The 21,823-nt window shown below is 39.6% G+C and overlaps 1 protein-coding gene across 7 annotated transcripts in view; it reads right to left on the bottom strand.

The window, feature by feature from the left end:
• Positions 1-1,604: 1,604 nt before the first annotated feature.
• Positions 1,605-21,823, bottom strand: part of C1H6orf118 (chromosome 1 C6orf118 homolog) — a 32,474-nt gene continuing 12,255 nt past the window's right edge. For 5 of the 7 annotated variants that reach the window (XM_072994332.2, XM_072994351.2, XM_072994339.2 and 2 more), the window contains 7 exons: positions 19,317-19,376; positions 16,643-16,767; positions 14,987-15,045; positions 14,579-14,766; positions 13,706-13,759; positions 11,777-11,838; positions 1,605-3,752 (listed from right to left, as the gene is read on the bottom strand). In XM_072994332.2, the coding sequence (XP_072850433.2) occupies positions 3,650-3,752; positions 11,777-11,838; positions 13,706-13,759; positions 14,579-14,766; positions 14,987-15,045; positions 16,643-16,767; positions 19,317-19,376 (651 nt within the window). In that variant the 3' untranslated portion in view covers positions 1,605-3,649. Of the gene's footprint in view, positions 3,753-4,255; positions 11,005-11,776; positions 11,839-13,705; positions 13,760-14,578; positions 14,767-14,986; positions 15,046-16,642; positions 16,768-19,316; positions 19,377-21,823 lie in introns of those variants that run through there. The other 2 variants (XR_012085208.2, XM_072994353.2) reach the window with 2 other exon arrangements.

The raw sequence follows: 21,823 nt of genomic DNA, 5'->3' as shown, positions 1-21,823 counted from the left end.
AAAGAGTGTCCTGTACAACTCTTGTGTGTACGCCAAGCCACATGTGCCCCCGAGAAGCAGCAACAGCTACTTAATTGTTGGCTGAAAGCAAGTGACTGTTATGCTATTTGCTTTTCAACTCTTCATTTGCATGACAGAATTTCCGCAAAAACACTTTTTAAAAAACTAAAATGAAAGAAGGAAAAGCGTATTGACACTGTCCGTCAACAGTTGCCAGCATCTGGATTATAGTTTGAGCTGGTAGGCAAACAGGTCACCTGATCCCAGTTTTCACAGATATCATGACTAGGGTAAAATATATTATAATTCTGTTTGGATAATGAGAATGGTTTTGAATCCGTACCCGTATACCATGTTTCCCCAAAAATAAGACAGGGTCTTATATTAATTTTTGCTCCAAAAAAAAAGCATTAGGGCTTATTTTCAGGGGATGTTTTTTTTTTCATGCCCAACAATCTACATTTATTCAAATACAGTCATGTGATCTTCTTCTGGTTGCTGCTTATTTTCGGGGAAAGGGGTATATTATATATGCATATACAAATGTTACCCAAGTCTCCGCCTGCGTTCGCCTCTTTATCAGGGCCTCATATCTTCTTTCTGAGGAATAGGTCTGTGGTCACCCTGCCACCTGTTTACCCAGTGACTTGGCTGTTGCTCTATATTTTTCTTAGCCACCTGATGAGCAATACCTCTGTTTCCATGGCAACGGCAACCACTACTTCGAAGAGGGAGAGCAAGATGGTGACAGGCCCATTTGCAAGGCAGCAACGATGACTTCCCAAGTCATTATCATGAGATTTACAATTCTCATGAGAATCTGGGAGGCTAAGAAATAAAAATCCATACATACCTTTGCCTTCCCTGATGATCCTCTTACTTGCCATAGCTTGCCAGGCCAGGCACCAGCAAGTCAGCCATTTCCTGTTTTGTTGTGAGTGTGATATGAACAAGTATTCTTTTTCTCTTTTTTAAGGCCTCTTAATATGGCCTGTTTATTGCATTCTGTGATGTGTGTTGACAATATTGGTATTCAATACATTTAATCAAACCAATATATGTGTTTCCCTTATTTAGACATCTGAAATATTTTACATTGGTTGTAATGTTATGGATATATGCCTGCCAAGTTAAAATGTATGAGTGTTCTGAGGTATTTGAACTGCAATAATACATGTTACAAATATTTGTTTATGAACCATTTGGAGGTCAAGATATTATTGGTCTATAAGTATTATATTTAGCAGCCGACATCCTTAAAAGATCCTAATCACATATCTGATGATGCCAGTATTTAGTTAATTGTTGTACTTCATCCTATGTGTCATCCAAGGACTTCAGCATGGTGTACATATGCCCTCTGTTTCGCCATCAGAAAAGTTGTGTGGGATAGGTTAGGCTGAGAAAGAATGATAATCCCAAGGTCATCCATTGAATTTCTTTTATGAGTGGATATTTGAACCCACGTCTCTCAAATCCTAGTTTGACACTTGTACTACCACACTTTATTGCCTCTGTGCCATTCATATTTCCTCCTGAGTTGTTACACTTCCTGAATTCTATCTCTATCTTTCAAAAATCAGCAAAAATATAATCAAAAGAAATTTTGGTAAAATCATAGTTTTTATAATGTGTTTTACGTGATTTATTACAGACCCAGAGTTGTTTTGGGGGCAGCATAAAGGAAGACATTGTGTTGCTAATTTCTTCAATTGGTTCAGCTATTTACATCACAGCCACACAAATATGTTATTTTTGGATGATGGGCCCCAACCAAACCTAAGCACTTTGAAATTCCACTGGCATCACACAGAAAGTTAATAAAGCTGTTAAATCTCTTCCCTCACCGAAACCAGTGTGCATATTTTCTGGGCCATACCTTCAGTTGTTATGCTACACTGAATTGTTGAATTGTTACTGGCCAGACATATCTTTACTGTTTATTTCTCTTATTCCAACAGCTAGTGAAGTGACAACAGAGCTCTCTGCTTCACCAGCCTGCATTGCTATTATTGCTGTTGCATCTCTATTGCTATTGCACCTCTATTTGCACATATGTGACTAGAGGAAATATTACAAAAATGGTCAGAAGTCTTCATTATTTTAATCTCCAAGGGTTACCAAACCCAACTGATGCTGGCGCTCAAACACCTCATGCTTGGGTAAGTGGGGAATATGCAACAATAGCCGAACATCTGCCATCAGATGTAACCTCTCAACCTTGACAAGTACTTACAAAGCTCCCATGAATGAATGAATGAACGAATGAATGAATGAATGAATGAATGAATGAATGAATGAATGAATGAAGCCTCCTGTGCGTACAGACAGACAATAAACTCAAACCTTTAAGGTGGGAAAAATGCTTGTGGTGTTTTTCAGCTTGTATGTGCCTTATGGACACCCCCACCATATTAGTTTTCTGAGGGAAAGCTGCAGCTGCAGGCAAAGTGTCTTCTACTCAAGAAATTTTCTTCGCAAGAAGCAGTAAAAGAGTTTTCTCCCTCTAAGGGCAGCTAGAAAGTGATATATGGAGAGGACGTCTGGGATCATGAGAACAGAATTAAAATCTAACACAGCAAGTATTCAAAGATCAGTTGCAATATTTTTGCCTGACACCTCAGTCTACAGGGAGCATTATCAAAGCACTCAGCTTGTATGAGATAACTACCCACATCCTTCTCATTCTCTGTACCTCCCAAAGCCCTCTGTACACCACAGCTGTCTTCTGTAGGTACTTTCCCTGGGGCTTTCCCATTCATTTATGTTCCCTCCATCACTTACACAACAGGAATTAGTTATCACCCATGTTGGAAGTGGAATTGACTAAATTATAGTCCCTCAACATCTCAGACCTACAGGCCAATTACAGAATGAGAGATACATATGATTTCTTAACAGACTGCAATACAGAAAAGTAATTAATTCTTATAATTTCATTATCCACATACAGCCACTGGGTAAACAAAATAGTGGAACCATCAAAAGGACAGCTGCACAAGCACACACAAATCTCATTCAATGGAAAACTGGGAATAGATATTACAAGAAGATAGACTAATGTAACATCTTGCTTACACAGTCAATGAATAGGTCAATAAAAATTATGTTTGACATTTAATCGTATCCTAAGGAATAAGTCCAAATCCCATTTGTCCTTTTTTTTTCAAAAAATGATCCATACCAATCAAACATTGTTTTTCTTTTATTTCTACAGTTCTGAAAATTCCTGTGGTTATAATAACCTTTGAAGTGGAAAATGCTTCATATTTTGCTACCAGCAGTATTTTCAGCCTGCCAATAGTTTTACTTCCAAAAGAGAAATAACTGAACTTTCAGTTATTTATGACACCGCAGAGACCATATTCGCAAAAATAAATTTCAAATATGGTGGCAGTCCTCTGTCAGAAGTAAAACTAGCAATCATTATCCTTATGTCAATGGTAAATAAAAACATAATTCTGTTGATTCTCGATATATATACATGGATGTGTCAAAAAACAAAATACAAAACAAAAACCCAAACCCCAAAACCCAACTCTGAAATATCTTTCAGCTCTTCCCTGTAAGTAAAATGTAACACAGAAGTTTTAAGATCTCACATCATTCTTTTTTCCATAGTGGTGGTCTTTTCTTAGAAATGCAAATATTAAAGGTTTAATAAAGACAAGTCAGAAGGTGATTGATCCAGTTCAAAGAGGCCATCTTTTCCAACTGGTGCCAAGAAGTCTCTCACCAAGTCCCACAAAAACCTAGGATAAAGAAAAACAACCAGAATATAAGGAATGAAACATGTGCATATGCCCCAAATCTGTTGTACCAAGTATTTGTCTTAAAACAGATATCCTACCAAACCTGTCTCTTTAAAAAAATTAGTATTAGGTCATTATGAGAGAGAGGAAAGGAAGAATTTCATTACAGTACTTCTTATGGAAGGTTAGAGGTAGATATTCTGCCTCTAACATAATCTCAAAGATTGATCCAGATTGTTCTATATAAAGATGACATCAATAGGAAGTATTCCATATAGTGTATGCATTTTACAGAGATGAGATGATGCATCTTTGGCCCATCTAAACCTATTTTCAGCTTCACCCAGTGTATTCAATGTTAAGGGATTTCAGAAGCTCTAATCCAAAATATTTGGTGGGCCAAAGGTTCCCAAATCCTGCCATATAAGAGAAATGTGTTCTCACTGGGCTAAATCTAAGGCTATTCCCAACTAGAGTAGGCCATACCCCTTTGACACAGCTCTTACATGGGGAGGGAGGGTTGAGAATCTGAGATCAATTCTGTCAGGAGGTTAGACTCAGTTTCAGACCTAGACACCTAGCAGGGTTGTTGAAAGCAGAATGGTCAAAGCTGATACACCAGATCAAAATGCATCCATCCTCTTTGGGAATTAACAGAAGGGAATTGAAAGTGTGGGTGGTAATTAGGGTAGAGATATTCTTCAAGGGAAACTATAGGGTAGCAGCAGTAAGCAGCAGAAAGTGGCACTAGTAAAGAATTTTTCACAGAGAATAGCAGTGAGCTTCAAGTTAACTCTTGTTAGTACTGCACACAAAGAAGGTGATGGTAAACCTCTTCTGAGTGTCCTGCTTAGAAAATCCTAAGTGAGACAATCCAAAATTAAACAAGATTTAGTGTTGCAAGATGAGACTCCAGTGTTAGAACACACCCAATCAATTACTGGGGAAGAGCAAAAGGTAAGTATAAATGTACAATCACAGATGAAAAACTGTATTAAAAATGAAAGAACTTCTAATTGCTGATGTACACAGAGACAAAAGGACAGTGATGCTGCATTATGCATATAACTGGAACAATGAATGTAAGAAGTATAAAACAAGATAAACTGAAAATCATACAATAAAAAATTGAATGTTTCAGCAATGCAAAACTTGGTGAACATGAACTAAAGTGAACTAGAATATAATGTTCTCAATCAAATAGTTACAAAGTGTTTTTACAAAGTCTGAAGAAACAATGTGGCTCTAATTATGAGGTCACCAATAGTGCAAGCAGTTGAGGACTGTACTGTAAAGTCTGACTAAATAATACCAACCAAACTTCATGGAAAGCCAGTGAGCATAAATATAATTCATGTCTATGCTCCAACTGCCAATGCTGAAAAAGAAGATATTAGAAGATTTCATGCATGTGTCCAGCAGGAAGTTGATCATATACCACAACAGGATGTGCTAATAATCATGGTTAACAATGCAAAAGTAGGAAATAAAGCAGAACCAAATATTGTTGGAGAATTTGACCTACAAGTTAAAAATGAAGTAAAGGAATAGTTCATTGAATTATGTGAAACCAACATTTTTGTTTATCCTAAATAGGCAACCAAACAAATGATCATACACACACGTTACTATATGACCTGTTTGAAAATCAAATAGACCACATAACTGAAAGCAGAAGAAGCTCTATTCTGTCTGCAAAAACAAGACCAGGAACATACTATGGACTCTTAATATCAAAAATCAAAGTAGTACTGAAGAATTCTTAAACAATCATAGTTCAAAATGCAGTGACATAGCATTCCTGAAGAATTAGAAAACTATATAGAGAACAGATTTACATTAATAAATTCAGCTTAACATGAACCAGAAAAAGTATGCTGTAAAATTTTTTTCTCTGTGCCTGTAGTCAAAAGAAAAGTTGTATGGACAGTTGATAAAAATTCTTAGAATGGCTAACAAATAACAAGAAGCATGTGGTCACAAAAATAGGGTCAAAATCCTAAACACAACTTTCACATAGGGACAAAGATAACTATAATAAAACAATAATAATCTTTGGAAGAAACAAAAGAGAACTATCAGAAAGGGGAAACAAAAGATCTTTTCCACAAAGTATAAGAAATCAAAAAGATACTGAAGCATGAACAGAGGAATATCTGATCTGATCTGGATAAAATAAAGAGAAAATAAAAATTAAAAACTACATAAAAGATGTTAGGATGACAGATTCCTTCAAGGAAGAATCCTTTAGTGAAGATTTAGCAGTCCTACAAAGGGAAGTGAAAGATGTTCTCAGGTTGTTTTGAATAAATAAATCACCAGGAGCACCAATAGAACTATTTCAAGCTGCAGATCTTGATTGAATCCTAATAAGAATATGTCAACAAATGTGAAAAACAAACCATGGGCAAATTTAATATACATTCCAATCCCAACAAAAGGTGGCATCAATGATTAGAAAAACTATAGCTATCACATTAATTTTCATACAAGCAAGTGATGCCCCAGATTTTATAACAAATACCACCCATGGAGCAAGAAATGCCAGATGTTCAGGCAAAATTCAGAAATGAAGAGGCACAAAAGTTCATATTGCAAATATGGCAGGATCTTTTGCAGGTCATTTATTATCAGTGGCACCCTGAGTTGGAAACAACATGATGGAACATTACAACAACACTGGTGTCTCACTTCACAGAATAAGTCCAATTAGTAATAAATAAAGTTGGTTCCATGGATGTCAATTGAGCTATTCTGGCAAGGACTAATACTGAATTTAGCCCAGGATTTGTGACTTGAGATTTGCCAAAGCAACAACAAATGGGATTTTAAAAACATCTTGGAGGGAACGAAAAAGGAAAAAAAGGACTGCTACGATATGATGTGCATCCTAAAATACTTTGAGAATATTACATTACCATGGGAATTCTTAATACCAAGATGAGTTAGAAGCAAAAGAGGTCTAAGCATTTATTTGAAAGCTTTGGCTGATGACTTGAAGAATTTCCTTTAATAGAGAGAGATGCTCAGAATATATTGAGAAGCACTTTCTATTGGAGCAGCTGGCTTGGCTTGGCTTGGCTAACACCCAAGACTGCCCTTCTGTAGGTTCATAGTGATTAGGTTCATGTCGTCATCTGGACAGCATTATTTATTTATTTATTTCATTTGATTTGATTTATATACTGCCCATCTGGCAGCCAGGGCCACTCTTTGTTAGCAGAGTCTTTTTGCCATTGCTTCTGTATTTTATTTATGACCCACAAGACATTGCATGGGAGACTGTACAACACTAGTGTGGACGCACTTAAGGAGGACAATCCTGCATTTGAAGAGCTGTTAAGAGTGTCATCATCTACTGGAACACATTCCCTATTTGAACGACCGCCCAGTGCAAATCTGATTAAAAGAGAAAGAACCATAAAGAGGGAGATCAGAGACCTCAGATTTGTCCATCCATTGTGAACAGCTGGATTGCTCATTCATTCATAGGCATCCTTCAGTCTCAAGAGACCATGGTAACATGCTCTGTATCGAGAAGTGTCCTCTCCAGAGCATGAAGCCTGGGTAAAGTAGTATAGAGGATAGGCTGTTACCCAAGCAGCAGATCCCCCTCTCCACGTTGCTGAAATGGTCCAATGGAAAGGCAAGAGCCGATACAACTGGTTCCAGCGACATGGAGTTGGCAGAACGACACGAACTGCCTCCGGGACGCCGGCTCCAGATTTTGCCTTGAGGTTAACTCCTGAAGCCTTTTCCATGAGTGAATATAGCCACAAGGCAGCGGAGGTTTGAAATTGGAGTTTTCCTTCTCCTAGATGGGCTGCCTTCCATGGCTGACAAGGATAGAGTTAAATGCATGGCCAAGCATGCCCTTTTCTATTCTTGCCCTTTCCCTGCTACTCCCAGGGGGGATATCAAATCCTATATTTTCACAACAGATGAGGTGGGAGGACATATCCATTAGCTCCAGCCCATTCTCATCACACTGAGGGCGAACGGATGAATTGGAGAGTTCATTCTATTCATGGAGGCTGTCTCTTGTCTTATAAAACTAACCAGCGCTCAGAAAACATTCTTCTCTAGTCGGCAGCTCCGTGAATCTCCCAGCCTGAATGGCCCCTGGCCAGGCTAGCAAAGGGATCCTAGTTGCTGTTGCTCAAAAAAAGTACACAACCTTTGGAAATCAAGTTTCTGCACCACACAGAGAAATCTTTGCTGCAGAGCCAGGTGCTGGTCTAAGTGATCCATAGGGTCCCTTCCAGATCTTCAGTTCTAAGATTATTATTATTATTATAGAATACCTAGACTCAATAGACTCAGCAGGCACACAAGTTGCTTGTTCATAATCATCCTTACTTCACTTAAATGCTTTGTAACCCTAAATTATAAAAATCATGGCTAATTTTGCATCTGTACATAAAACTAGTGCATGTGATTTTAGGCAAATATGTGTCCATCCTCTTTTTCTGTGACACATTAGTATCCATTCTGGTATGTACATGGTAAGGCACATTTAAATGGGCTTCTGATTCGCAACCACTGTTTCAGCCACCAGAAGCAGAACTTGATGTTTTTTTCTAGGCCTCTGCTCACAGAATCCCCAAGGCACAAAGAAGGGCATTTCACTGGGGGCTTCTGGGAACTGAAGCTAGGAGGAAAGCAAAGCAAAGCAAAGGAAGAGGTGCCATTTTCATGGATGTACATAGATTTCCTCTAGTCTACCGAGAAGTAGTGCTTTTTTTTAAAAAAAATCAGTGCATTACATTTTAATGCATTGTTAATTTTTGTATAGTTGAGTTTTAAAACTATATTGTAATATTCTATTTTTAATTCTATATTTGTGTTTTATTCATTGCCTTGGGTGGTCCAGTAAGATGTCTTATAAATAAATTAATTTTAAAAATCCAATAAAGAGAAAATACTTTAAGGAGACTTGGCAAGAGATGCTAAACCAGCTGAGTATTTTGTGGGCAGATAAATATTGACTCATGTAGAAATGGGCCACATATTTTGCCTTCAGTTTGGTAGATAACATCACGCCACCTGAGAAGTTGCTACTTTGGGGATTGAATGGTTGCATTATTAATCTGTGCCTTGCTGATAATTAATGCCATTTAAATAAGCTTGTGTGTACTGAGGGCGAAAAGATGATACAGTTCTCACTGCACACAATTAGACATCCTCCTTCAATTATGCCTCCAAGACAGACTTTGATTCTCATGCTTCTTGCAGTCTTTCAAATTCCCTAATCTATAATGGAGAAGAGTTGTGCCAGCTCCCAAACTGAGAATCATAATAAAAGAAGGGCAAAATTTGGGAGCTCCCTCATTTACAGCCTGTCATATTATGCAAATATCTCCAAGGCGCCACACAAATTAAAAATAACTTAACTATGCACTTTACTGGGAATAAAATTTAAACAGCTCTCAGAGTTTTAACATATTAAAAATATTTAGTAAGGGCATTTCTTTAACTGTCTCTAGGCTAATTACTTTTAATAATTAACAGCCTATAAATGAGACTAATTAACCTTGTATTTCAGTATTATCTGCTGCTAATTGCTTTAATATTTTATTTCTAATAACCTCTAGGATTTCTGTATTTTAATGATTTTAAAATAACACTGCTGAATTTTGCCTTCTGACAGAATGACTTCCATTGTTCTTACAAGAGTACAAGCAGTCCATATTCTTTTAAGTTCCTTTGTTTGACTGTGCCCCTGACTGGCCACACTTGCCTTCTCCATTCATGATGCTGGACTACTACATTATGCTAAATCTTCCTTCCAAAAACCTTTCAATGGCTGAACGATAACAGCCTTTAAGGAACAGATTAACAAGAGATGCTGCTTCCAGTGTTTTATTGGTGACAACTGATTCACAGCTTTCAACTCTTTATCAACATCCCTCTTAACACCGGCCATGCCACAGGAAAGAACTGCTACTTCGATGGCTCATATCAACAGAGGAATTGATTGTATAGTGTTTCAAAAAGTCATCGTCAACACTAATAATTTCAAAGAGTGATTGCAAATATTCACCTATGTCTCCTCTCATAAGCCCTATTCAGGTGTTACTTTCAGGGACAGATTCTCTAAGCTTTGAAGGAAATGTTTAACCTGTTGAGATCTTGATATGAATATGTATTAAATATAAATGTTGTATAGTTAAATGTAAAATGGCTGATTTTACCTGAGTCATTGTACTGATTGTATTCAGGTGGGGATATCAAGGATTGAGACTTAACGTTGTACAGCTGTGGTACATGATGAAACTTTGTGTAACAGAAAATGAAGTAATGTATTTTCTTATTGGTCCCAGAACTGTACATAAGTCATGTGTAAAAGGAACATTTTATCTGCTCTAAGTCAGATCACTTTTTCCTGTGCAGTGTATCATATCATAGTATGTTATGGTACCAGATGAATGTCTGTTCTCTATGTATATATGTAAATAAACTAAGTTGATATTTTACTCTCTCAGTGTCATAGTGTCATAGTATCTCTGCTAACCAATATCTCCTTACTCTGCTACTGTTATGAGAATACATGTTATAATCAAAATTCTCAACATATCTTTGATTTCTACACATGGAAAGTCATCTGTCTTTAGAGATGTTCCTGCTTATGTTTAGAGTCAGAACATTGACAAATTAGAATTCTTGCTTGAACAGAGACCACACACACCCAGGAGCAGGATAACCAGGCAGGAACCTCTCATCCGCAGAAACATCATTTTTCACATGTAGAAAACAATGGCAGAGAGGGGAAAGGACAGCACTCCTTTTGAAACATGCTCATAGTTTGTCTGAACTTGCTCACAAAAGCTCACATTAAAATACAGCAGTTAGTCTTTAAGGTGCCACAACATTTTAATTTTTTTTTTTAAAAATTTAAATTTTTTTAAAAAAAATTTAATTTTTTTTTATTTTTGGAAGCACAATAATCTAGCTATGAAGGTAACACCTGAACAGATATACTGTATTGCATAGTTTTGGTGGCTGGAACTTAAAAGAGTATGATTAATATTTGCCAAAGCTTGGGACTAATTTTTCCCCAGTAATGATGGTATAACTACATTACATTGTGATTGCAACTTTACCAAGGATTTCAGTCCTTTTGCAGCATAACTGTACTTTTTCAGTTACTTCCATAGTTGAGGGGGGGCAGGTCCTCAGTAAATAGTACAGGAAGAATATCACATGGTTCAAATGCCGGCCCATCCTGTGTCTTTTTCTGCTGCCTCACAATCTGTTGAGGGGATGAAGACATGGATGGGAGGAGACTGTGTTGTGTAGTATAAACCAGTGGTGAGTAATAGTCAGGTTGTTTTTAACTGAAATTGTTTTAGTTACTTTTGAGTAATTGTGATAGTGAATATTTACTTTTTAAAAGCTGTAACAATAAGTTATTAATTGGTTGTCTGAAACCATAATTGTAACTAATTACTTTTTAAATGTAACATTCTCACCACTATTTCCCCCCTTGTATTATATCCCTTAACTAAATACAGAGCTCATCATGTTATAATGCAGTCCTATGGATGTCTACTTAAGCAAATCCCATAGAATTAAAATGAACTTATGCCAGGTAAATGAGTATGGAATTGCAGCTTCAAAATAGCACCCATGAGTCACTTAACGTTGTTGTGCGCTATCTTCAGCTGTAATGTAAAAGAGGATTTTATTACCCATCTGTGACATTTAATATATACAACAGAGCTTGGCTACAGTGATTAAGTTCTGGGGGGAGGGAGCACACAGAGATGCTGATATTCAAAATACTTTGGAAGTAACATCAAAAGAAGGTACTACTTCTGAAGGTAGTTCTCAGCCCTGATGTGTGAGCATTTTTCATTTATTTGGTGATGAAGGAAATGCACTGTTGCCATGTTCAGGATCAGTTGAGTCCTGACGATAAGAGGCAATTGTCAAGGCTGAGCCAGAGTTTGAATCATGGTGAATGCTGGTGCTGGTAGAGAGTTTGAGTCATGTCTCACTTGTATTAGAACAGCCATACTCACCGCTGAGAGTCTGTGCTGAACTTTTGCCTCTTTAATGTAGCTGTGATGGTCTGTTCGACATCCTACAAAATATAAAATGGGAAAGACCTAAGCATGTAGTCCTTCTGTGGAGACTAAAGAGAACACTTAGCTTTTTGGCAATAGCAATGATAGTACTTGCCAGGGTTTTTTAGGTATAGAATACCCAGAGGTAGTTTACCGTTCCCTTCTTCTGGAATACTCTCTACTCTGGAACTGTGCAGTTTGCCCAAGGCTGGCTCTTATACAAGGAGGCCAAGTGGGGGATTGGACTCCTGACCTCTGGCACTGCAGGCAGATACTACAAAGTGTACTTCAAATGCACAGAGTTCAAATGCATATCCACTAAGTCAGGAGTCCTTTCACTTCTCTATAAGGGTTGTTTCTGTTGAAGCAGTGGTGACTGCTGCTAACTCTAGCTTGCAATTCAGGAAGGAGGGGCTAAGTGTGTGTGTGTGTGTGTGTGTGTGTGTGTGTGTGTGTGTGTGTGTGTGTGTGTGTGTGTGTGTGTGTGTGTGTGTGTGTGTGTGTGTGTGTGTGTGTGTGTGTGTGTGTGTGTGTGTGTGACTGAGAGAGAGAGAGAGAGAGAGAGTTGTCTGAGGTCATCAGGTGCCCCGGTGGATGCTGAAAAATGTGGATTAGATTGCGGTCGAACTTTCAGCTGGATGGGATCAACAGCTCCAAATCCCACAAGGCACTAGTCCCCATCGTGTCTGGCATGGGTGAGGCCTCCTCCAGGACACTGTTCTGTAAAAAAAGAGGCCCGCAGATACCCGCAACAAGAAGGGGGAAATGGACATTTAATGGGGAGACACAGCTGAGATTTCAGGTGGAGACTGCAGCTCATAATCTTGGCCACATTATTTTACATCAGACCATACTGCATACAGCTAAGAGGCACAGTCACTTGCAATCACATTCTCAAGAACTGGGAGCTTAAAGGGACCAAATGACCATGCAATCTAGCTCATCACTATCTCATACCATCATCATAATTGTGTGTCATCAAGTTGGTGCTATGTCTACCCTCCCAGGATTTTCAAGGTGTAAAGCACTCAGAAACATTTTACCAGTCCTGCTGGCACTCTGAGGCTATGCATCTAATAGGCCTTGAGATACAAATTCTACAGACTCCACAAATTAGAACTGTAGCATCACATATGCAAGCTTTGAGGAAGATACTGATGATACCTTATGACCATACAGCTACACATTAAGCTGCCACTAGATCAATACCAAATGTCACCACCCCATGGTTGCTACGGTGTATTTGTCACCGTGAGAGCTGGCCTCCTTTCAGTGATATCTGAGAATCAGGTTTATAACACATATAATTTAAAAAATCTGTTGGCATCTCATTTAAGGCTTTGATGAGTGTTGTTGTCATGTGCTGTCAAGTTGGAACCAACTTAGGTAAAGGTAAAGGTTCCCCTTGACATTTAGTCCAGTCGTGTCCGACTCTAGGGGGCGGTGCTCATCCCTGTCTCCAAGCCGTAGAGCCAGCATGGTCACGTGGCCAGCACAACTAGACATGGAATGCCGTTACCTTCCCAACATGGTGGTACCTATTTATGTACTTGCATTTAAATGCTTTCGAACTGCTAGGTTGGCAGGAGCTGGGACAAGTGATGGGAGCTCACTCCGTCACATGGATTCGATCTTACGACTGCTGGTCTTCTGACCTTGCAGCACAGAGGCTTCTGTGGTTTAACCCGCAGTGCCACCACGTCCCTTCACCGACTTAGAGTAATCCTAATAGGGCTTTCAAGGTAAGTGAGGTATTTAAGGAGGGGTTTTACCAGTTCCATACACACACCAGTAAGTTTCCATGGCTGAAGTGGGGAATCTAACCCAGAGCCCATTACTCTATCCAGTACACAATGCTGAGTACCCCATGATGAGTGCACTTACTCTTATTTGTTTTCTTAGAAATTTGTTAGACCCCTGGAGTTTTGATGCTTCACCCTGCAAAAATAATAAAATACTTTAGACATGCCTCACTACATTTTTCAGTTCATAAACATCAGTAGTTTAATCAAGGTCCATTCAGTAGAATAGCAGAGTGCCTAAGAACAAAAGAACAGGAATATATTTTGAGCAAGGGGTTGGACTTGATGGCCTTATAAGGCCCCTTCCAACTTCATTCTTCTATGATTCTATTATATTTGCAGTATTGGTGCTTTTAAAACTGATATACTTGCAGACCAGTAGACAACTATTTTTCCGAGGTTTCAGAGTTTCTCTTAACTGGCTAGGCCCTTCTATACTATTCTGTGGGCGCCCTCCTCTTTTTACAAAGAACATGTTTGGGAGATGCTCAATTAGAACTATTATTGGTGTCCAGGACAAAAAAAACCATTGAAGTTGGGCTTGGAAAAAGTATTTATTTTGGGGAGTATAAGTCTGAGAATAGTCCAGCCAGCATAGAGGAGAAGGGGTTTGTGTGTAAGCCAGATGTTCATCACCTAGGTTCTTTCTTCTAACAATAAGCATCATTTACTGTGACTTAAGAAAGAGCCATTAAGTTCCAGAATTTGGCGTCATGAGCATTAAGTATCTTATTTCTAAACAAACACACCAGGTGTTGTTATTCTTGTTCTTTCACAATCTGTCCTGCTTCCTAGCAATGTCCTTGAAGCAGCTGATAACAATTAAAATGCACTACATGCACTCACTACAATTAAAAACGATGAACAAAAATAAAAAGAAGGCATAAACACCTCCATCTGAATGGAAGATGGAAATGTCCCCCGTCTGCCTTTTCACTGCACCCTTGGGTCTTACCTCTAATTCTTTTACAGTCTTCTCTCTGATGCTTACAATGCCAGCAAAAGTCATGGTATCCTTGATTTCTTTCTCCATTGCTTGAATCTCCTCCCATTTCACAATAATTTGACACCTCAGGGATGTCAGCTGCTCAGCAGTGGAAAGAAAAAGACTTGCTGCTTTGTCTGACTCTGCCTGGTCCTTTTCTGCAAGTGCAAGGAAGCATCTGTCACTAGGGCAAGAGTGCTGGGCCTGCCCTGTGACTTTCAAAGTCAAATATGGGCAACATACTAGCAGATCTTGAGAAACAGAGTAAACATAGGTTGACGTCAACTGCTGTGATGAAGATATCCCCCTAGCAGCTACAGCATCTTCTGTGTGATCCATGAAGTCTATGTCATTGTTCAATGCAACGTAATATCTTACCTGCCGTTTTGGAAACAGACTGGCTCACCCACAATTCAATTTCTAACTCGTGTCTGAGTCTAAAATGCAGTGAGAGAAAGAGAATGAATATGTTTATTAATGCCAGTCTAATAGCAGCAGAGTTTTTCAGCAATGCATAAGCTTGCAAAGTTATTTTTAGGAGGCATAAATGATATAATGAGATGCTGCATTATGACAATGACTAAGCAGGAGGAGAAGGATTCTCTGAGACCCAGAGCATCTTCCTACCACTACTACAGTTGGCTTTATATCAGGGGTTCCCAACCTTAGGTAACCCAGGAGTTTTGGACTGCAGTTCCCAGAAACCCCAGTCAGGACATCTGGTGGTAAAGACTTTTGGGAATTGAAGTGCAAGAACACCTGGGCTACTCAAGGCTGGGAACAACTACATTATACTGTATGTTTCATTCTTCTTTAAAGTAACTTTACAGTCTTGATAATCAGAGCCAGGAAAAGTAGAGAAACCAGTGAATGCCTATGCACAACAATTACTGTAGACATGAGAATGGAACTAAACCTACATTTCAACACCACCTCATCTACCTCATTATTACTTCAGTGAATTTGAGACTGAAGCCACTCAGGAGGTTATCAGGTCATATCCTGATAATCTTTTTCTCAAATGCAAACTATGAAATGAAACCCCGTTTCGCTGGCCACTTCTCTTTTAAAGGTTTGTGATTTTTTTTAAAGCAGGTTATACCAAGGTTCATCCAGCCGTTGATGAACTATCAGTTCCATTATCCCTTCTCGTTGGCCCGCCTGGCTGAGACAGTTGGAAACTGCAGTCCAACTAGATCACCTTATCTTGTTTACTTCAGGAGTGTCACTTTGGATGACAGACACAGTCGATCACCAGATTTGTGAATGGCAACAGCTAAAACAAGTCTCTTGGTTAATCTGATGCATGATACCCTCTATTGGAGCAGCCTCATAACAAATAAACCCTCTACAATAGGAATTCAAGGTCATTCTGTTAAAACATCCTTTGACATAATTGAGAGGGCAGAAGTCCTTCAGGATGTTGCAGACACACAAAGGGTTTGTCAGGCTTTGTTCATAATCCTCCTTTTCATGAACAAAAGACTGGTTAAGAACGTTTAATGTGAGGTGAAAGATGTGATCTTCTTAAGGTAGGTGTTAGGAAACAAGTCTCATTAAATTTAGTGTGTGGGTAAAGCAATTCAGGATTGCACTGCCCAGCTGTTTAAATCCTGCTGCATTTAGTGGAAAGCACCAGTATGCAGGATCACAAAAATGCCATATGTATTCTGTGGCTTCAAAGGGGGTTTGAGATTTGTTCTCTGCTGAATCAAATATTTTATGATGAGGAAGAAGGTAAAATGGATGAGCTGTTCTCGTTCACAGGAAAAGGAATTCGAATAGCCCAGGAACAATCACCAAGAACACCTTGGTCTGTCTCTCACCTCACCACTTGTTTCTGCTACATTAAATAGACTATGGTGAGGCCACGCTTGGCTGATCATACCAAGGGTAGTGTCACATATAACAAAACAATATCCCTCACAATGGGGGAAGTGACCTTTGGAAATACAGGTTAGTCTGAGGAAGAATGATTTCCATAAACATGGCATACCCGTATATAAGCAACTCTGTCAAACTCAAACAACTTACTCTTCATTCCTTGCTAAGGCTGATTTGGATTTCTGCACAAGAACCTGTACATCATGCCTATGCTCTTCTATTTCATGAGTCATCACTGCCCTCTTTTCCATGCCTTTTACTTCATTCTGCAAGGTCTATTTTGTTGCAGGGGAAAAGAAAATATGACGACATTCCAACAAAAGAGAAGGATAGAAACTTTTAAGTTGCATGTTTATGCAATTTTAAGTCCCTGGGTCTGTAAGACATCTCTGAAATTTGTCTTTCATTCACAGTTATTGGTTATGAATGAATATGGACAAGTCTCAGTACTTCCAGTGTAAAGCTATCATGAATAATAACATTCATGTGCTGTCAAGTCAATGACTCACGGTGACCCTTTTCAGGGTTTTCTAGATACTCAGAAATGGTTTACCACTCCCTTCTTCTGGGGGCATTCTGGGACTGCACGGCTTGCCCAAGGCCATACAGGCTGGCTCTTCTAGGATCCACAGTGGATAATTAAATGCCCAAAGAGATGGCTAACTCACTGAGCTACCCAGCCACCTATCATACATTCCTGAACACACACACACACACACACACACACACACACACACACAAACACACACACACACACACACACACACACACACACACACACACACACACACACACACAAAGAGACACAGCAAGATGTGGTTGTAAACTATATCACAGATCACCTACAACAGAAAAAGATATGCTTAGGGTTACAACTCCCACAATCTCCAGCCATTATGGTCACTGGCCCCTTCAAAAGTAACTTTTTCAAGTTCTTATTATATTCTTATAACCATTCATTCATTCATTCATTCATTCATTCATTCATTCATTCATTCATTCATTCATTCATTCATTCATTCATTCATTCATTCATCCATTTGTTAGTATTTATATACCATATTTCCCCTAATAAACTCAAGGTGGTGTAAATTTCTCCCTATCCCCCATTATAACCAGAGCTTGAAAATATAACATTTCCAATTTCTGATCTATACAATTGTTTCTGATCTAAACACCACTGGCACCCCTGCTGGCACACCATCAATACCCACCCCAAGCACCTGAGGAAGGGCAGTAGCTGGGTCTGAGTCAGGTGTGGAGCAGGGTTGACTAGCCCAGGAAGGGGAAGAGGCTGTGGCAGATGGAAGTCACCTGGGGAAGGAAGAGGAAGAGGAGGCCATCTACCAGTTGGGGACCATTAAAGAGGCCCTGGTGGAGATGTCTGGGTATGGTGAGGGATACCTGTACCCATTGGGGAGGCAGTGGAAGCCTCAGAGATGGAGGAGGAAGGAGCTTGAGGAGATGCCTGGGAGGAGCTGGCGGAGGCATTGCCAAGGACTTTTGGAGTGTTGAGGAGGCATGAGACTATATAAACCAGGAGGAGCCCCAAAACAAGGTCCTTGTACTGCTCTGACTGCCTTGGGGGCAAGGTAGTAGGATAGGAGTATCAGACCCATCCCCACATCCCAAAACTGTGGCTGCCATCTCCATCAACCCAACCCAGAAGGCCAGTCAGGCCCCAGGACCTCCCAAAGGCAATGATGGAGGTAAAACAAACAAACAAACAAACAAACAAAGGAAACAGCAGCAGCACCTCCAACAGCAAAAGCTACAACAACCACAGCAGCAGTTGGCCCCAGTGAGACTCAAACTCTGATCAGAGCACAGATTTACACGCTGTCCCTCCTTCATGCACCCACCTTTGACCATCATGAAGGTCCTTATAGATAGAAACTAAGGACTTTTGAGACCAGTGGAGTTACGTAGGGGCCCAGACTGGACTGAGTCATCCCAGGGGCAAGTGCCAATCACTCTGCTTTAGGAAAGCTCCCAAAAGTAGAAGGAACTCCTGAGTTTGCTGCAACTCATACCTCCGTATCAATAAACCCAGCATTTGCTGATCAAGGCCATCAGGAGTCAATGGATATGGGAATGGAGAAGGGATTGCCCATTGATCTCACACTGAGTAGGGGCAGTGGCACACAGAACATTTTATCTGGATTCATTCCTACATCAGGCAAAAATTGCAACCCATTTACAAGGGTTACAATTTACTCACTGCTATCCCTGATAACTACTGTATATTGTTTACAAGAGTGGGAAACAAAATTTATCATGCCACTGAAATTCATCATGTTTTTGGAGTTTGGAAAGTAGTTCTTGGAGAGGAGTAGACCACAACCACATCGTTGTATAAACAGTGTGTATTATTAGCAAAATACATTGCAAAGATACGTGCAAGAATGGTTTATTCTTCTGGAAACTGCTTGGAAAAATATGCACACATTATGCAGGCAAAAATGTGGATTTTCAAAAAACCATATGAAAATGAATAGCAATTTTCATAGTCTAAAGTTACATTTATAAATATATGAAAAATTGGGACAGAAAGGAGTTAGCATTGGGTAAAAAAGATGTTGATGAAACTGAGCTTGACAGAATTATCCGTTCTTCCCTTTCCACACCTCCAGTGGTGCAATCCACTCTATGACTTCAACATTGTATCAATTTATGGGGAATATTTATTATAGAAAGCATGCATGGCAAGAAGAGTCATCCGCTGAATTCTAGGAGACCAGATAAAACACTTTATAATTAAGGACCTTCAGCATAACCCTAGACAAAAGTATATATCAATACAGAATTTTAAAAAATTTATTACTCTGTACTGCATGGTAGGCAAAGCATCCAACAGGATCACCATGTAGAGTTCATATTCATTCTGTAAGGTAAAATTAAATAGGAGTGTTAGTAAAAAAAAGTCATCAAGACTGTTTACAGACTGATCTATGCCATTCTTTGTTCTCAGATGAGAACTTTCGAATGTGGCCGCAAGTGGCTGGGTGGGACCGCCTCATTTTCTTTTCCTCCTCTGTCTTTGAAATACGTACATTGAAACATACAGTTTTCCCTTGAGGGAAGAGAGAAATGTATGTTTCAATGTATTTACTGCATTGGCGTAGTAAGAAGAACTTGATAAATTAAATCAATAATATTTTAACTAATTGTAAAGCTGGCCACTGCCTGAAGATTCTGCATTTTAGTAATCATTTTGAGTTACCATCTTTCATCTCTATTGAACTGATCAAATGCAGTGCAATCCTGTGCATCTCTAGAGAAGTAGGCCTTATTAGATCCAATGGGGTTTGCCCAAGATTGCCATTTTCCTAGTTGTCAATTCCCCAAACTTCAGCATAAGTTTATTTGCAAAACAGAAAGGTATTTTCTCAATTTATTTTTCAAAGTTCCATTGGTTCCAGCCAGCACAGAACTGCAGGAATCTCCATCCAAAAACATCTAGAGGGCCATAGTTGTCCGCTATAAAGTAACCACTAATTTCTTTTTAAAATCACAGTGCCTTGGTCACCCTGTACGACCTTGCTGGGAGAGAGATGGGGGAGTGTGACACTGTTGATACTCCTAGACATCTCAATGGCTTTCGATTCCATTGACCATGGTGTCTTTCTGGAAAGGCTGGCTGGGTTGGGAGTTGGGGGCACCGCTTTATGGTGGTTCCACTCCTTCCTAGCTGACCATGTCCAGAGGGTGGTGCTGGGGGACAGTTGCTCTGTCCCATGGCGTTTATGTCATGGAGTTCCTCAGGGCTCGATACTGTCCCCATTGCTGTTTAACATCTACATGAAACCGCTGGGAGAGGTCATCAGGAGGTTTGGGCTGAGGAGTCAGCAATATGCTGACAACACCCAGCTCTAACTCTTGTTTCGCACCAATCCAGATGAGTCAGTTTCTGTGCTGAACTTGTGTCTGTACCTGATAATGGACTGGATGAGGGTTAATAAATTGGAACTCAATCCAGACAGGACAGAAGTGCTGTTAGTGGGTGCTTCGCTGGACAGGCTGGAGGGCCATTTCCCTGCCCTGAATGGGGTTGCACTCCTCCTAAGGGAAAGGGTCCATGGCCTGGGGGTGCTCCTGGACCCCAGTCTATCTCTGGAAGCCCAGCTTCTTCAGCTGTGGAAATTATACCAACTACGGCCCTACCTGGACGAGCAGAGTCTCATGACAGTTACACACACACTGGTAACATCTTGTATAGACTACTGCAATGTGCTCTACGTGGGGCTGCCTTTGAAGATGGTCCAGTGAATCGAGGTGCATGGCTGGTGAGTGATGGGGCCACTAGGGGACATATCAAGCCAATACTGTTTAAATTACATTGGCTACTAGTTGCTGCCCGGGCCCAATTCAAAGTGCTTGTTTTGACCTATAGAGTCCTAGATGGCTTGGGCCCTAGATACCTGAATCGTCCTGATGGCAATTTTTTGAGTTTATATTTTCATTGCTTTATCTTTCTTATTGTATTTTAATTGTTGTAAGCTGCCCAGAGACCTTTGGGTAGAGTGGGCAGCATATAAGTTAAATAAATAAATAAATAAATAAATAAATAAATAAATAAATAAATAAATAAATAAATAAATAAATAAATTGCTCCAAGTTCCAGGGGTTGCATATACACCACACTTTGCCAAAATGGCAGAGATGAGGATGGAGCGACTTTTGCCAGTTTTTTCTCTGGATTTGTTCTCTACACTTCTCACTTGCCTGCAATGGGAGGGAAATTCTATATGCCACCTTCAAGATTGCATAAAGTTTCCTTGTGTTGGGAAAATGGTTGATCTGCTCTTCACAGGGGCCACCCTCTGATCCTTTCTCCCCTCTCTGTCATCAAAGTGCCAACATCTCAGAAGTGTGAGCTCCGCATATCCTTTGCCAAGGGCAGGAAGGGGAAATACAAATTCAGAGCACTCCTTCCAACATCAGGACAGTTCATTTTTCTCATGAGCCTCTTCTACTAAGCTGGGGATCACAGGATTTTGTCGCTGGAGAATGTTTTCCCCCCTTTTTCATCTGTCTAGATATCCGGAATTGAGAATATTTCCCACTGAAGCAATCAAAAAGGCTTAATGTGTGAGCAAGATCAAATTGAAAGATCTACATTTTAAAGTATTCATAGACTGACATGGATTTTGTTTCCCATTGTGCCTTTGTTGTATACTAATTTCACTTACTTGGAGGGCCTAAGCATGACCCAGAAATAAAAGAATGTTGCTTCCAAGATCCCATAGCCAGTATGGCTGCTATCATGATAGCTATGGGATTTTGGACGTTTACATTTAAAAGGCAAGGTTTCTGTAATAGCTTTGTATT

Source organism: Pogona vitticeps, chromosome 1 (genome assembly GCF_051106095.1).
Source record: "Pogona vitticeps strain Pit_001003342236 chromosome 1, PviZW2.1, whole genome shotgun sequence".
NCBI lineage: Eukaryota > Metazoa > Chordata > Lepidosauria > Squamata > Agamidae > Pogona > Pogona vitticeps.
The sequence above is the reverse complement of the archived record's forward strand: the minus strand, read 5'-3'. Positions and strand labels throughout refer to the sequence as shown.